This window comes from Aulonocara sp. 'chitande type north' Nkhata Bay, linkage group LG11, assembly GCF_057382095.1.
Source record: "Aulonocara sp. 'chitande type north' Nkhata Bay isolate Kocher_YH1m ecotype deep benthic linkage group LG11, A_spYH_male_GT1.1, whole genome shotgun sequence".
NCBI classification, from domain to species: domain Eukaryota; kingdom Metazoa; phylum Chordata; class Actinopteri; order Cichliformes; family Cichlidae; genus Aulonocara; species Aulonocara sp. 'chitande type north' Nkhata Bay.
The window spans coordinates 26,118,746-26,135,542 of record NC_141354.1 but is presented as its reverse complement, the minus strand read 5'-3'; the positions used below and the strand labels follow the sequence as shown (position 1 = coordinate 26,135,542).

Sequence of the window (16,797 nt, the reverse complement as noted above, 5' to 3'; positions counted from 1 at the left end):
TTTTAGTCTTTGGTTTCTTTGAGTTCTGTCTTATGGTTTATGTCTCTGTCTTCTTTAGTTGCTCTGTCTCCCCTATCACCTGTATCCCCTTGTCTAGTTCGCGTCTCTGTGTATCCTTAGTTCCTATATCCCCGTGTTCAGTCAGTGTTTGTGTCTGCCCTGGTCCCACGTCTCTGTTCCCTCTGTAGTGCCTGCATGTGAGTCTGTGTTATGTGTTTCCTGTTTTACTTTGAAGGTCTCTGTCTTATCTCAGTGTGTTCAGTTTACGCTTCCTTTTGTCTCGTCAGTTCTGATTTGCCCCAGCTGTGTTTCCCTCCTGTTATTCATTCCCTGATTGCTCCTTCTGTGTATTTAAGCCCTGTGTTTCTCTGTGTCCGTGTTGCGATCTACCGTTTACCAAGCTGTGTGTTCTGTCAGTCCTCCGGTGTTAGTTTATTTTGATTGTTTCCAGTTATGTTATATTTGAGTTTAACATTAAAGCGGTTTTGAGTTCACATCTGTCTCTGGAGTCTGCACCTTGGGTCCTATCCCTGTCCGCACACAGCCCTCACCTAACAAGAGTAGAAAATAACCCCTGAAACCAAGCTTTTTGAATATTTTGAACTCTGACCCTTTGGTTCACAGTGATTGCTTGGACATGTGTTGATCTGACAACAGGAAACTTCAGCCATATATGAACATCTGCAAAAAAAAACTCATTACAGGTCCCCTTTAAAAATCACAAATGTAGAGTTGTTAGACTGCCCAGAAGAGAACAAATGTAAACAAATAATAAATGTTAAACAATGAATCAAACTGATATCAAAGGGGGCGGGATTAAGGATTTAAGCCACAGTCAGACTATGTCAAAGTGTCAGTCCACCACGTCTCTTCTTTCCACTAATTTCCTCTCTAATAAGGAATAAAATACCCAAAATACTGAGTGATACCTGAAATATTTACATCAGGAAAAAGAAGGCCATCCATTACACTCACAGCGGCTTAATATTTTTTCAGACTGATGTGCATTAGTTCTCTATTAAAAATCTGCTTTCATCTGTCTTTTTTTGGGACATGCTTGTGCAAAGAAGAGTGGTTGGATTCTGTCTTCTACTACACATATGAAGTGAAATATTTCTTACAAACAGGTAAAATAATAACTACTAATAAAAGTGCAGGGCTAACTGTAGTTGCTGGTGATGATAGGGGATCCTATACTACCACAGTTCAAGTTAAATACAACCCGACAGCCCTCCAAACTGACTGACGTTTCTTGTTTTTGCCAGATCTCAAGAACATTACAAACTGCTTCCTGCTGGGATCATAAATCATCAGCTCCCCAAAATAGAAGCCGACTGATATCCACGGCTTATCGCGGCTATACTGGCATCACAGTTCATATCTGTGCAATATGTGTACAAAAACGCGTATGCTTCTCCAAACAGAAGAGAAAAGAAAACCATAACTTGGGGTAATTTAGTGTGTTTCCAAAGGCATTGTTTACGATACTATCAGCAGCAAGAGGTGTCTTCACAGTAAGCTATTAACTAATCTGTGAAGTGCATTGCTGGAGTAAACACATAAACACAAACTAATCCAGAATAACAATTATAGAGTTTATAAATCCATAAAATCGCCACGTCAAACTCAACATTCCCAAATCAGACTGCCTCTTCCCCAAATGGCACATAAACCACGTGAGAATTGCTGGGTCAGAACAGAACACCAGACTGACCCATTTTAAGTACCACAGTTGGGAAAACAGAAGCTGAGGTCATCAACTTAAACCAAAGAAATCGCTTTGAGTTTGTAATGAACATTTTATAGAAGATTAAACTGTTTTATAGGCTATATTTTATAATTAAAGGAAGCTAATTTGTGCTTTTACAGTAAGGTTTACTGTGTGTAAAGTCTCACATCATGTTTTTATGTAACTTAAGCATTAATTAATGGCACCAAAAAAGGCTTCTGTGTACAGAAACAGAGGAATAAAAACATGATATGGCACATTGTACCGGGGCTCAGCCAGGCTTTAGTGAAGCATGCCATTCATGCTGAAGGCACTTGAAGAGCAGTGCAGCATTATCCATACACAATGTTAATATATTTATGGTCCTCTCTCAGTCAGCAGGTATTATTTTCATGCCTTGAGCTTGCATCCTGCCTGCTGGGTATCATTTATGATCTTGCTGCTGGAATCTGCCAGATTGGCTGCATGACTGGGAATCTACCCTGCTGAATTAAGAGCTGCTGACAATTTATTGTCAAGCTTCAAGTGTCTGTATTAACCTCTGCTGCTTTCCCTTTTTAGTGTGTGTGTGTGCGCGCACACTCACCTAAGAGTCACTACACTCTTTCACTGTATGGAAGCAGGTAGCAGGTACATGTCCCTCACACTGGCAAAGACAGGGAAGGACAGTTGTAAGACAGATATTCAGAGAAGGCATTACTGAGTGTTGGACACATGCAAGACAGTGAGCAGGAGGAAGAGCTGAGAAGATGAGGGAGCGCATCAATACTTTTCAGACAGGTCTGAATATCGATCAGTTTCTGGTAAGGCTCACTATTTCCTCCCTAAATAGTGAACTGCTTTTGCAAGATGAAATGCATGTATGCAAAAGTAATTGAATTCTAGCTTCCGTTTTCTTTTCGCCGACTTTAAATTTCATGTTGTGCCTTTATTTATTGAACATGAACCAGGTTTAGATAGGATTTAATGGCCTCACTGGTTTGATTTTTCTGAATTTCTTGGTGGTAACATGAAGTGTGGTCTCGCATGTAAGACACAGTTTGTTTTTTTGTTTTTTGGCTGCCTCGATTTGCCTTAATTAGAAAATGACAGCTTGAACAGTGTTTGGATGAGGCATGGAATTGTTATTGTGCTGGCTAATTAGTGTATGCATATGGAGACACTCGTGGAAGTGTGTGTGATAGCTGGGATGTGTGTGTGTGTGTGTGTGTGTGTGTGTGTGTGTGTAAGGGGGGTAATCTGCTGATCTGTCCATCAGTGAGCAGGTCAGGTTTTATCATTAACCTTGTGCTACAGGACAGGGCTATATTGTTGTAAGGCCTCACCACACACACACACACACACACACACACACACACACACACACACACACACACACACACACACACACACACACACACACACACACACACACTTAACAAACACACGTAATGTTCATTTAAGACACAAACACAGACTCTGTGCGCTGAGAAACCTGCACAAACACACACAGATATTTATGAATATGCAGTGCTCCCTCACAAGGGACACAGGAATATGCTTGTATTTTTTAATTAACTCTCAATGTCACACTGCCCTTCAACCTCTGCATCTATCAGCAGCTCTCACTGTGACTGAACCTCTCTCTCTCCATGTCTCTCTCTCTCTCTTTCTCTCTGCAAACCTGTTTGTTTTGTTTACACTTGAAGCTTCTTTTATTTTACAATATTTAATATCTTGTTCGAGCCAACTCGTACAGAACAGATCCATGAACAAATTAAAAGCTCGCGACTGCTCACCGGCGTAATTTGAATACAGGCTTTTAGTCTTAACAAACCCGAGGGAGTGATGTTTTACATTTTTCCGATTTCCTTCATCCCGTGAGACTTGCAGTAAGAACAACAGTAGAAGCTCGGGTTCTTGCGAGAAATTAATAACGAGATGTGTCAGGACCGTACAGTAACGCCTGGCTACGTCCGTGTGTCCGCGGAGATTAACGAGAAAAAAGCAAGGAGAGCTACGCAGGAATCTCATGGAGAGTAAACAAGTGTGGGAAAAGGAGGAAGAGGAGTTTGGAGAGGCAGGGATATGTCCTTGTGTTCTTGACTTGGAGTGGGAAGGTCATTCCACATTTGGGAGCCAAACAATGGCAACAGAAAATGTGCAAAAAGTATGTGAAAGTTGGACAAACTGTGGTTACTGATGATGATTGATTGTGAGATTCGGTGTGTAATGAACATGCAAGGTTATGCGAAACAGTGTAAACATAAGGCTGAGGGATGAAAACAGCAAAGTCACCTGACATTAATAAATCGCGGCTTTCAGTGTCTTTCTCACGCTGTCAGTCGGCATTGTTGTCTTGCTGAGACGTGCTTGCTCTCACCTTTTATTTGTCTTTATGTCTCACCATTTCACAGTCAGGTGACTTTCTGACAATGCAGGAGCTGCGGCTCAGTTTGTGACAGAAATATTAAAAGCCCAAAGTGACATCGTGAATTTCTCTTTATTAATAGTCCAAAAATGCCCAAATATGACATTTTTGAATAAACTTTTCACACTTGTTGAATTTGTTTTTGATTGTGACATGAAGACAAATGCAAAAACCCCAAACTAACATAAAACACAAAGATAAAGAGATTGAAACAACAAAGATTTTAGACTTTTTGAGATTTTGAGCAAGCAAACAAATAAAACTCAGCAGAAGAAGGAGGTGCATCCACTGCACTATGTAGATGATATAAAACTTAATTAATTAATTAAATAATTAATAGCAGCAATCACTGATTTATCCCTTTGATCGATCTGTTGATCTTGAATGAGAGGTCAGAGGTCAAATGTGGCATGATATTTTAAATCCTTACACAGTACTTTCTATATGTTGACAGTAAACACCACACTTTTAAGAATTTTGACCAATAAATCCTCAAGTTGACCTTGAAGACTTTGGTGAATGTAAGCCAAATGTTAATGGATCCCCTCTGCACCCCTACAAAGTTTTATCAGAATTCATTAAACTCTTTTCGAGCTCTCGTGTTTACAGGCAGAATGACACACACACACATACAAACGTTGCCAGAAACACAACCTCTTTAGTGAAAGTGATAAGACCAGTAAAATTATACTTAAGTGGGATTTGGCTGAGTAATAATTCCAGTTAATTAAAAATAATTACTTTAAAACAAGAGGAATATGTTAAGATATTTACTTTTAAAGATTATATTTACACAACATGAGATTTGTAATTCGTTTGAGGTTCACAGTGTGGTAGTGAAAAAAAAATCTTATCAGACATCTGAAGGTCACTCGGCTCATTTTGAGGCTCCATCAGCAGCTTCAAGGCAACCTGGATCTCATTTGAACTGAGGGAAAGTGTAGAATAAAAAATGTCTAACTATGTTAAATGGGTCCCAGGCTCAATCTGGGAGTGGGTTGGGTATTATCTTTTAAACAATGGTCATGATCTGTCAGCCGTGTTCATACGCAACACACCTATTCAACAAGGATAGACACTAGGAAGAAGAAGCTTGAAAGACATCATCAACTGTGCTGCAGTTATTTTTCTCTTTTCCTTGAGGCAGGGCATGAGAGGTCACATTTTTTCCTCTCTCTCTATGAACAGTGCACAGGTTCCTGTTGTTTCTGTCCCTGGTTTTGATGCTGTCTGGTGCCAGCGGCTGTTTGATGATGTTGATGGATTAGGGCTTTGGTGCTAATGTGTAGTGCAGTGGTGAATTTGCGTGCAGTGCAGGACACGGAGACAGAACAGAGACAGAGCTGCTGCAGCATCATGCAACAGACAGGTGATGAGAACCAGGTAAAGACACGAGGACCGAAGGCTGTAGCTCGTCAGAGGTTGATTCTTTTTTTCTGTTTTCTCTGCCATGACTTAATTACACAGCCCTCTGCTGTCTTTCTCTAATCTTCAAAATTCACTTTGGATCATATGCATGCACTGAATTTGAATCTCTATTTCTTTTCGTAGCTCTCTTTTCCAACATTTTACCGATTGATCATTTTACTGATTTGTGTACTTTGACATATAAAATCAAGAAACCTGTATTGTAAAACCATATTGTTAAATATTTGCTGTTTTTTTAATAAACGTATGAAAATACGGCTTGTTTACCTGCCCTGTTCTTCCATACAGCGGAAGATGACAGAGGTCACTGTTATTTGTGTGATACATTTGCAGGCGGTGAAATTAGAAAGTAATCAGCAGTGACCTCTGTGATCTTTTGCTAGACTGAAGAACTGTAAAAGTATGTGAGTTCTTGTTGCCTTTAAAGCAGCAAAATGTGAAGGTAAACTGGTTTGCCCCGAAATAAAAACATGTTTTTTCACATTAGAACATTTTTATTCGTTTGTAGTGCAGACAATAAACAATCACAAACAGCTCACTGACGGATTCATTCCTCATTTTTAAGGTTGTAGACAAAGAAAGGAAAATAAGATATGTCAGTGTCATGAGTGGAGACCGTTTTATCTTTACTTGCAGCAGAAAATTCTTCAGTACGATATCTTTTTAGCACAGCTCTATTTTCTTGTCATATGTTTTATTTCTTTTACTTAATCCCCTTACCTAGGTTGTTTCCATCGTCAGAACAACAGAACAAAACTCTAACAACAAACATGGAGGGTTTTTTTCTTTGTTAATTATTTATTCAGTAAATTTGAACAAATTTATAAACAATAATCTAACATTTCATAATATATTATCTTAGTGCCTAACCACCTGAGTCCTCTTCAGTCCTGCATTTCTCCCACACTTTCATGTAAAAAGGTGCCTCCTTTAGATTTCAGCGACAAAATCATCCTCTCTGTTATAAAGATCTCCCTCACTATGTTCTTCCATTGTTCACAACTTGGACAGACATTTGTGTGAAATTAAATTAAATTCTGTATTTAAAAAAGTGATAGGAAAAGATCCTCCTATGTGCTTATAGACTCGCTGGCCACTTCATTAGATACACCTTGCTATTACTGGTTGGACACCTTTTTGAAGCCGTTTCACCTCTCATCCAAGAAGCTTCTTCAGTTCTAAGGTCAAATGGTGGAGAGTCCCAGATTTAAACCTAGCGGGAGTTTCCCCCCACAGAGGGACAAAAGGACCCCCTGATGATCCTCTAATTGCCTGAGCCAAGGTGTGAAATTGGGTTTGGGTCCCAATCAGCCAGAACTGAAGAAGCTTCTCGGATGAGAGGTGAAACGTCTTCAAGCAACTTAAAGAAGTCCAGACGCTTTTCTTTGAAAGCTCCTTTGACTACGATGACCTGGATGACTGAGAACCTTCACAGACTTTAAAATTTACATTCTCCCAGTTGGTACTGTCATAACGAATCATAATATATCCTACCACTCTTATGCAGATGATATACAGTTGTACCTATCAGTTTCCTCTGAAGATCTGACCTCTGTTTATTAGCTAATGAGCTGCATTAATGACATCAACTGCTGGTTGTCTCGAAACTTTTTAGAACTGAACAGAGACAAGACAGAAATATTGTTGTTGGTCCAAAAAGTCAGAGACTGACAGTCTGTTTGATCTTAGATGGTAATCTCACATGTTCACAAAGCTCCTCCGCACACTCCACCTCTCTGTTTTGCTTCTTTAGCTGAGAGTGCTTTCAGTTCCTGTAGTCCTGTTCCAAGCTTTCTGCTGACCTGAGATCAGTAACATCTGTGCCAACATTCAAAAAACAGACTCAAGACTCTTTTGTTCACACAGGTCTACACCTGCGTTTTTTAATGTTTTATTTCGCTGTTTTCATTGTCTTGAGGCACTGTAAACCTAAATGGAGTTTTGTATTTTTATCTTTTGTGCTACTCAGTTTACATATAATGAATTAAATGTATTATATAAATAAAATCCCCATTGCCTGTGCCACTGAACAGGTGTGTCTAATAAAGTGTCCAGTGGGTGTATGCAGATAGAAACAAGACGGTACCTTCAGTTGCTGTCAAAAAACATAACCTTTGGAAGAAATAATCGCAGCAGAACTCAGGAGAAGTTTTCCGTTGCAAAAACTTTCATCAGTTTCCATCTTCACATCACACAGAAAAACTTGTATGTAACTTACTTTAAATATAAGTTTTCCCGCGTGATGCAAACTCTTGCAACCCGTTTTGAGGAGGTAATATTCAACCAGCTCTTTGCATATTAACAAATAACTGACAATACTTTGTTTCTCCTGCTGTTAGCTCAGGTTTTACGGGGCTGAAGGACAGGAGTATTAAGCTGTTAGTGGTGCAGCATTGTTCTGAATAACAGTTTGTGGTTTGTGGTGTTTAGTGAGATTTAAAATAACCTCCTCGACGATTTAGAGGCATCAAAGGTTTTCAAAAGCCTCCAGCAGTAACTGCTTGGCCACCTGCTATGTGGTATATTCATGTATTAATTATAAACTTCTATATCAGTCACGTTGTCATGTGGTTGTAGTGAGTCATGTATTGCAGTGGACTGGTTATGTGAGGCTGTTTTTTGTGTGCACTTGAACTGGAGAAAAATGAACTTGCGCTCTGTAGACGTAAAGACTTTTAGAGAAGATGTGGATTTTTGTCTCACCTTTCTTTCATTTCACCAGCACATAATTATGTTCAGTTAGCCGAGCTTTTGTCCTAGTTGGGCCTCATGGTTGGATGTGGCCGCTCTCCTTTCCTGTGTGAACATGAGACAGAAATGTGTGGCAGCCAGCTCTCTGTATGATTCAGTTTCTTGCTTTGCTGTGTGGTGGGATGCATGTGATCTGTAGGTTTCAGTTGCACACACCATAGCTGCATCCGGATCTGCAGTATTTTACAGCTTCTACAGTTTTAACGAGTCCGGTGCAAGCTGACCGAATGTATGTGTGTGTGTTTGACAGCATGTGTGTAGGTGTCTGTGTAGTCATAGGTGTAAAATGCACACGCAGTCGGAAGTGGAACGTGTGGAATGTCCTCTCTTTCCGAATATCTTCCTCTGGCTTTTTTCCAGACCGTTCCTTTGCTCAGGGCGGGGATTTTCCAATCTCTATGCCCATTTTGTCTATTTCTGTCTGTCAGGCTATTCAGGTTGGTGTGTATCCCTTACATACACGCCACACATTCCCCATCTCTTTCTCGTTATCTCAAGACTCTTCACACTAGATCCAGTTTTATCCTTCTTCCAAGTCTCAGTTGTCAGAGGTATTTCGCCTGTTTTTCGTTCTCTCCCTCCTCTCCATTCTAGCGTGTTGTTTCTCTTCTGTGCAGCCCAAGAAACACATGATTTCTCGACTGGGTGCTTTTCGTTTCATAGTGATTGCCAGTGTGTCCCCTTGGTTACAGCTCTACGGAGAGTACAGGGAGCAGCTGGGAAACTTCGCCCGACGGGAGGCTGCCCGTTTACTGACAGAGAGACAATGGAGAAGACAGGCAGGGGACAATACCGCAGCCACAGGCCGCAAAGGCCACGGCCGGCGGCATCATCATCAGCACCCTGTGACCCTGGAGTCGCATCACAGCCATGCCTCCTCCACCAAGAAGCCTCGTCCCTACTCCAAATGCCAAGGTGACCAGCATGTGGTTATGAAAATGTATATGGAAACATTTGGCTGCTTTGCCACTTCCACACACTTTGTTGTTTTATTACATGACTTTTCAAAGAGTGAAGCTTTGCATTTGTCTAATGGTTTCAATTTCTGGTTACTTTGCACATTATGATTTTACATGCAACATGATGAGCTCATAAAATATGAGGCAGCACGGTAGTTTAATCAGGCTACACGAGGCACTTAGACTTAATACCACTTGAACTTAAGGGCTACTGCGATGGGGTATCTAAATGTAACCTACCCAGAGTTATAAAAAGAAAATCTCTAAAGGTGCAAGACTCAAAACATTTACCCAAATCTTAAGGTATAGAAGGTATTTTGTAGCTATATTTTGGAGGCTATAAATGCAGATGATTATGACATAAGAGGGACTTTAGAGTAAGCACTTGAAGGAGTTGTGCTCAGTATTGTGAACATGTGCACAGAGTTGAACTGTTGGTGTGTATTTATGTTGACATGGTGTCAGGGAGGTTGAGTCTCCTCTCTGACCTTCTTGCTGCTGTTTTAGGTTTTGCTGTAATGTCTATTTTGACTTTAATACATTTTGAGTGACTGCAGCTTTGTCTGAGTTTTTTTAAACTGACCTAGAGGGCCCCTCAAATCAGGATCCTCATCGTCATTGTTTCAGCCAATTCCAATGATTTTGAGAAGGAAAATAAATATGCAGTTTGTATCAAGTGGGAGTTAGTGCAGGGAATATTGAGATTCTTATATTATAGGAGTGTCACCTCTATCTGTGTAAATAATTACACTGCTTTGACTTTGTGATCTTTCATGTTGCATTTGTTGACTATTTGACTGAGTTAATCTGTACTTATCAGTCTACATTTACTTTATTTACTGCATCTGTTTCATCCATGATCTCACTAAGTGACTCCCTGACTCTTTGATTTTATCTCTCTGTTCCAGATTGTTTGGCTCGTGTGCGGCGCTACATAGTGACAAAAATGGGAGAGGACTGGATTTTCCTGGTTCTTCTGGGACTGACTATGGCTCTAGTTAGCTGGAGTATGGACTATGCTAGTGCCAAGAGCCTGCAAGGTAGAGCTGTCATGGAGATTATTGCCATTTCAAATCTCCAGTTTTTCTCTGCACTGCTCCTTTGTGTAATGTGCTTTTTTTCCTGTTCTTGTTTTTTTCTGTTTCTACTGTTATTCTGTCTTGCAGCCTATAAATGGGTGCATGGGGAGCTTAAGGGCAATGTACTGCTCCAGTACCTCGCCTGGGTTACGTATCCCATGATCCTTGTCATGTTCGCCTCGCTCTTCTGTCACCTGGTTTCCCCGCAGGCCATCGGTAAGCCCTCCATCACCTGTCAGCCTCTATTATCCTCTCTCATTATATTTCCTCCTGTATTTGCTTCTTTTTTCTCATTTTGTCTATTGTAAAGTACTGACATGATAACTTCTCTCTCTGTTTTTTAAATACAGGTTCTGGTATCCCTGAGCTGAAAACCATCCTGAGAGGTGTAGTCTTAAAAGAATATCTGACCCTTAAAGCCTTCATAGCTAAAGTCATCGGCCTAACCGCTGGCCTGGGCAGTGGGATGCCTGTGGGCAAAGAGGTAAACCCCCGTGTTAGGCAACATTACTTTAAAAACTATCGTGTTACATTACAAGATCAGTTGTGTTACAGTGTTTCCGACTGAGGAAACTCTTTAGAGTAGATCAGCCTCTACCGCTCTACTTCTGACTATGTTAACTTTACCTCATTTCAAAGCAAGTTGGTACTGGCAGCATTTCCTCCACCATAAAACAGGAACAAGCTTATTCATTTCCCTCAGAGTGACAGGTTTAGCACCAGCATCATTCATCTGCTCAGTTTGCTTCACTACCAGTGTTTTAGCTTACAGATGTTTTTTAAAAATATGACATAGAGCTCCTTGGCAGCTCAAATACACTCAATGATAATAATTCAAATACCTCAGCAATGTAACATCCACCCTGTCTGTCGTCACAAAAGCTGATCTTAATATTTGCACTCACCATAGGTTCTGCTGGATAATAGTGTGTAAGGCATAAACCTGATTTATCTACTAATAGGCGTCATGGGTGTTTACTGAGGTTAAGGAGCAAAAAGGGCCGTTTATCACAGACTTTTATACAACAGGGAACTTTTAAGAAACTTGTGCACTGGCTTCATCTTGCAGACCCAGGAGCTGCATCAGTCTACAGCACTAACACAACTGTAGGATTAGATACATTCCACTATGCATGCCAAGGATTCACAGGGATGTAGAAAAATATTATTCTTTCCTCACTGCAAAAGAGAAGGAAAATGTGGTAATATGTTAATAATAACACATATTTAAAAAACAGCTTAATAAGCGATTGTTTGCAAAGCTAACAGGTTGTATTACTACAGACTCTAGCCCATTGCTTTGCATTGCATTAAATCCAGCACTGAAGCAAACACGTATTTTCACCTCCTTACTACTTGTGTGCTTCTGTGTCTATCCCCACTCATTCAGCATCTTGTTCCACATCTTCAGTCCTTTTTCTGTCTCACTCTCCAACTGGGAGGGGGTAATAAATCATCTTCTGTCATGTTGTTCCTCTCGCCCTTTTCTCACGGGACTGAGGCAAATTACTCCAGTCCTCAGCAAAGAACCACATTCGTTTTCCTTATTACAGTAGCATGGAAAGTGTCACATCCAGTAATTACACAGTGATTTATCAGTTCTGATAAAATATGTCCCAGTTTAGACTCTCTGTTTTTACAGACAGCACTCTGTGTCTCTGTAGATAACATTACACGTCACTCATATCTGTGTCAGTAATGTCCTCCCATCACCCCCAGGGTCCCTTTGTCCACATTGCCAGCATCTGCGCCGCAGTGTTGAGTCGATTCATGTCCATCTTCTCTGGAGTCTATGAGGTAAGCTGAGCCCCTGACCAAAGCCGACTACATTACCCACAACCCCCCCATCTCTTTACTGACCACAGTCAACATGCTGATTTAAATGAAGAATGCAGTGTTTTTGTAATAACTTATGGTGTTGCTGACATCTTTGTTGTAATTACAGGGTTCCCACTATTTTTCTCATTATTTTTTAAAATCTGAAAAACAGAAAAAGTTCAGGTATTTCTAGATATGTACAATTATCTCATTTTAAATTTAGTGCCATTTATCTCAACATCCCTGAGAACCTTGCTTTGTTTCTTAAATGTTATCATAGCACCATGATAGACGATGATTGGGAGAGCAGAACGCTGTAACTGTAATATCAACAGGTCAGTGTTGAGCATTCATATCAGGGTCCTTGAACTTGAACCCTTAATTATAGAATTTTAAATGAAGCTACTTTTGAGTCCCTGAAATTTTTGAAAGAACTTTAACACTAATGAAAAAGTGGGAACCCCGTGGCTGTGTTTTGTCTCTGTCATCCAGCTCACGCCAGCCCCTCCCCGTTTCTCCCGTGTCTTTGTTTTGGTTCGCCCCCTCACGCCTCGTCTGTGTTTGTCTCACTGTATTAATAGTGTGACCGTTATGTCTGGCATGTGTATTAACAGTGACCTCCCTGTCTCCCTCTTTCCCTCCCCCCCCCTTCCCTCCCCTTGGCTTTCTCATTCATCTCTGCATTCACCCTTGACCTTTAACCCAGAATGGCTCCCATAACCAGGACCTGCTGGTGTGTGCGTGTGCTGTAGGAGTAGCCACTTGTTTCGGTGCCCCGATCGGAGGCAAGTCCCGCTCTGCTCGCTCGGCCTCAGGTCTACGGTCGGCTTTGACCTCATCAAGAAACATCAGTTACAATTAATTTGGAGGTTAAAACTGGCCTCACATCAGTGTGCTGCACTACTTGAAAGTGAACCAAACCACTATTCAAACATTTATATCAGAGCGTTCTCACTCCCGAGGCGTAACATGTCGACGTTTTGTCACGTCCCGCGGCGTTCCTGAGGAACGCGAAAGGAGACCTTCGGCGTTCTTATGGTACGCGGCGGGTTATGGCTGGAATCCAGTGCAATGACGCTCCCGCGGTAATAGACGTTCCAGCCCTGTATTCCAGCCCTAAACCTAACCTTATCCCTAGCCCTGACCATAACCTTATTCCTGACCTTAACCAGGACTTTAATGATGTTAAATAGTGTGTTTCTAAGCGATTTGAAGAAAAAGAGCGAACATGTGTAGGTTCAGTCCAGACGGTTCTCATATTTCCTCTTTTTCCGAGGTCGTCATTTAGGAACGTGGTGGGTAGCCGAAAACGTAATATGGTGACGATTTGTCACCTAGCGTAAAATGTTACGCTTTGGGAGTGAGAACGGGTTGTTTATATTTAGAATCAGTATCAATGCTACACCTGCAATGGATATTTTAAAGGTGCTGGCTCTTCATTTGCATACATTTTGTGCTACTGAAACATAGTGTGTTCTCACAAGGTTATAGTCTGACACAATCCACATTTAAACTCTAGGAAATATGAAAGCAAAATCACGGAAGAGCTGCTTTTCTTTTCTTTCTGACTGGACGTGATGCAAAGGTCAGGATAAGAAATACAAATTAGCAGTCAGGGCCGAGGATGTAGAATAAAACAAATATGGAGCGCAGATCCACTTTGTTTTTGCTGACAACTGTGCAGATAATCAAATTGCCCTGTATGGATGTTTTGTATGGATGCCTCCTTAAATCACGAGGTGGCTTTTAAAGGGGGCACTTACTGTTCTGTCTTGTCTGTCATGAAAATATGACAGTATGATGTTCCTCAAACCTTTTGTTTGTACATGGTAGCAAATCAGAAAAATAGCTGCTTTAAAGGGAGGGGGATTGGAGCTAATGAGGCTTGTTTAGGAGCTGAGGGGCCAGCTAAATAAGATAAATAAGGATTAGTTTGCTCTCTCAGTCATGAAGATCTGCTCTAGTAGACTTCATTCATCCATCCATTTTTTTTCCCCACTTATCCAATTAAGGGTTGCAGGGAAGCTGGAGCCCATCCCAGTTGTTGCTGGTTGCAGCTGCTTCGAACCCGTAGTCTTTCTGTTTGCTGTGAGGTGACAGTGCTACAAAACTGTGGCACCCCTCTGGCAGAGTACAATAATAAAAATATGGAGCGATAATAGGCTCCATTAAACACCACAAAAGTGACCAATGTCAGGTGAATATTGGATTTTGTAAATGTAGTTGGGATAACTGAATTTGAATCCCCGATGTTGATGTTGTTACGCATTTATCTGTGTATTATTGGAGAATCTTTACCTCATAATATAAAGTGCCCTGAGGCCCCATTTGTTGTGATTTGGCGCTAAATAAATAAAACCGAATTGAATTGAATTACTGCACAATAGCCCACAGTCAGTCGTTTATATGGTTCAGACAAATTTAATGAGAACTTGTGAATTAGCTGTATTTGCTAGAAGGTACATTAAGACTGAATTAGGCTAATTCAACTGCCTGCTGGCTTAAGCTTTATGTTTAGCATACATATATAAATATGGCATAAATTTTTCCATCTACAGTGCTGCGAAAAAGTATTTATCTTTCTTTTATATTTTTGTCATGCATAGACGTTTCAGATCATGCAAATGAAACAAACTTGAATATGAAGATAACTTGAGTACATACAAAATGCAGTTTTTAAATGATGATATCATTCTGAACTCAGCTTTTAAAACATAAATGTGGGTAATCACAGTTAATTCATTATTTAACCAAGGGGACAATTGCTAGGCGTGCTTGGATAGCTTTTTTCCCCTTGAAATATGAAATCATCATTTAAAAACAGGATTTTTTATTTACCTGGGTTATCTTTGTATAATATTAAAATTAGTTTGATGAGCTAAAACACATAAGGGTGACAAATGGGCAAAAAAAAAGGTAAGAAATCAGGAAGGGGGCTAATACTTTTCACTGCACGTTAACTCTCAGCAGAAAGACAAGAATTGCAGATTATTCCTTTAAAACTATCCTAAAAAGTTAAACAGCAGCTCATCATTCAAGGTCATGAATAATCAGTGGAAGTATTTCATGTGTGCTACCTTCAATTTTCAGTCTGCAATCAGTTGCAGGGATCTGTCTCCAAGGACAATGTGACCACTTGGTTTGCTTCCTGATTGCTTAATTGCTTCCTCAAAGTCTGTATACTCACACTGGCATGCGCCTCCTCTGCTTCATATCCTCGTGGTGTAATTTCCTCTCCTTTATAACTTTTCTAATCACACTCTAGTGAACATTATTTATTCACTTTATTCCAATTTTCTTTTCTGTCATTTCTCCCTCTGTGTCCCCCTCTTGTCCTCACCACCTTGATCTTTTTTTCTCTCCCCCTCTTTCCGACTCACTCTGCTGTCTTTCTGTCAACACTCATGTTTCTTGTTATTGTCCTCCCCCCCCCCCCCAACACCACCACCACCCCTCATCATCTCTTGCCTTTCATCCCTCACTCTGTGACTCACCCCTCCACCCCCCCCCCCCCCCCCTCCCTCTCTGTTTTCTGTGTCAGTAGAACCCTTATGGTTACACAGATATACTGACTGTTGGCTGTGCCGTGGGGGTGGGATGCTGTTTTGGCACTCCACTAGGAGGTACTGTACATCTTCCACACTGCCTCTCAGCCACAACCTCTGCACCAACCGTCCTCCTGTACTGGATCAGATTCTTAGACCTGTTTGTTTCCCAAAGGGGACACATTATGCTTGTCTTTATTTCTTTACATATATAATATGTCTGATTTGTGAATTATTGAACGTGAGCATTACTATTACAGTTACTGAAGACCAGTGACAAATATGCACTTAGTTGCCATTTTAAGAGATACACATGTGAGCAATCAAATAGCTCAAACAGGTCAGCCACACCTTCAGTGGAAGCAATATGTACTCTTACAAGGTACTCTCCTCCAAACCAGTGACTGTGACCACAATGATAAACGTTCTGCGTAATTTCATGGTAATATTTCCCCATCTCACATTGTAAATACACTTTTTAGGCCAAATTATGGAGCGGATTGATCTTGCCTAGCAAGACTAAACTTAGTACTTAGTGCTTCAATTTACTTACAGTAAAATTATCTCTGTTTCCTGTAAAAACCTGACTTTTTACCCCCTTATTGCAGTGTACATGCCCTTAAGTATTTGTAGTATTACACTGTAAATTCAAATAAAATATATTGAATTTCCATTTTTTATAAAGTGTTACTTGAAAGTTATAAAGAGTGTGAGTAATTCAAAGACTCAATACTGGTTCATATTAAAAATCAATAAATCCCCCTTAGTAACAGAGGTTAAACAGTTCAACGGTCCAATCAGCTGAAGTTAGTAAGCCAATAATTAAACTCTTCTAATGAAAAGCTTTGTAAAGATCCCAGTTTTTCGATAGATCATTTATTGAATAGGTTAATAATCTGTTCATTAATTATCAGTGCGAACAATCATGAGCTGAAGTACCAACCAAAGTACAAAAGTCAACAAAACATCGAATGCTGTGCAAACGTTTTAGGCATTAAAAAAAAATAATGGAAAGTTTGAAAGATAATGCCGTGAATAGTATTTAGTTAACTTTGACCACTTCTCAGCTTTTCAAGGT

General features: G+C 40.4%; 1 protein-coding gene across 2 annotated transcripts in view; it reads left to right on the top strand.

Moving 5' to 3' along the window:
• Positions 1-16,797, top strand: part of clcn1b (chloride channel, voltage-sensitive 1b) — a 33,445-nt gene that overhangs the window by 4,379 nt on the left and 12,269 nt on the right. For both annotated transcript variants that reach the window (XM_086311471.1, XM_086311472.1), the window contains exons 2-7: positions 9,011-9,233; positions 10,186-10,317; positions 10,444-10,572; positions 10,707-10,840; positions 12,076-12,153; positions 15,719-15,797. In XM_086311471.1, the coding sequence (XP_086167597.1) occupies positions 9,011-9,233; positions 10,186-10,317; positions 10,444-10,572; positions 10,707-10,840; positions 12,076-12,153; positions 15,719-15,797 (775 nt within the window). The remainder of the gene's footprint in view (positions 1-9,010; positions 9,234-10,185; positions 10,318-10,443; positions 10,573-10,706; positions 10,841-12,075; positions 12,154-15,718; positions 15,798-16,797) is intronic.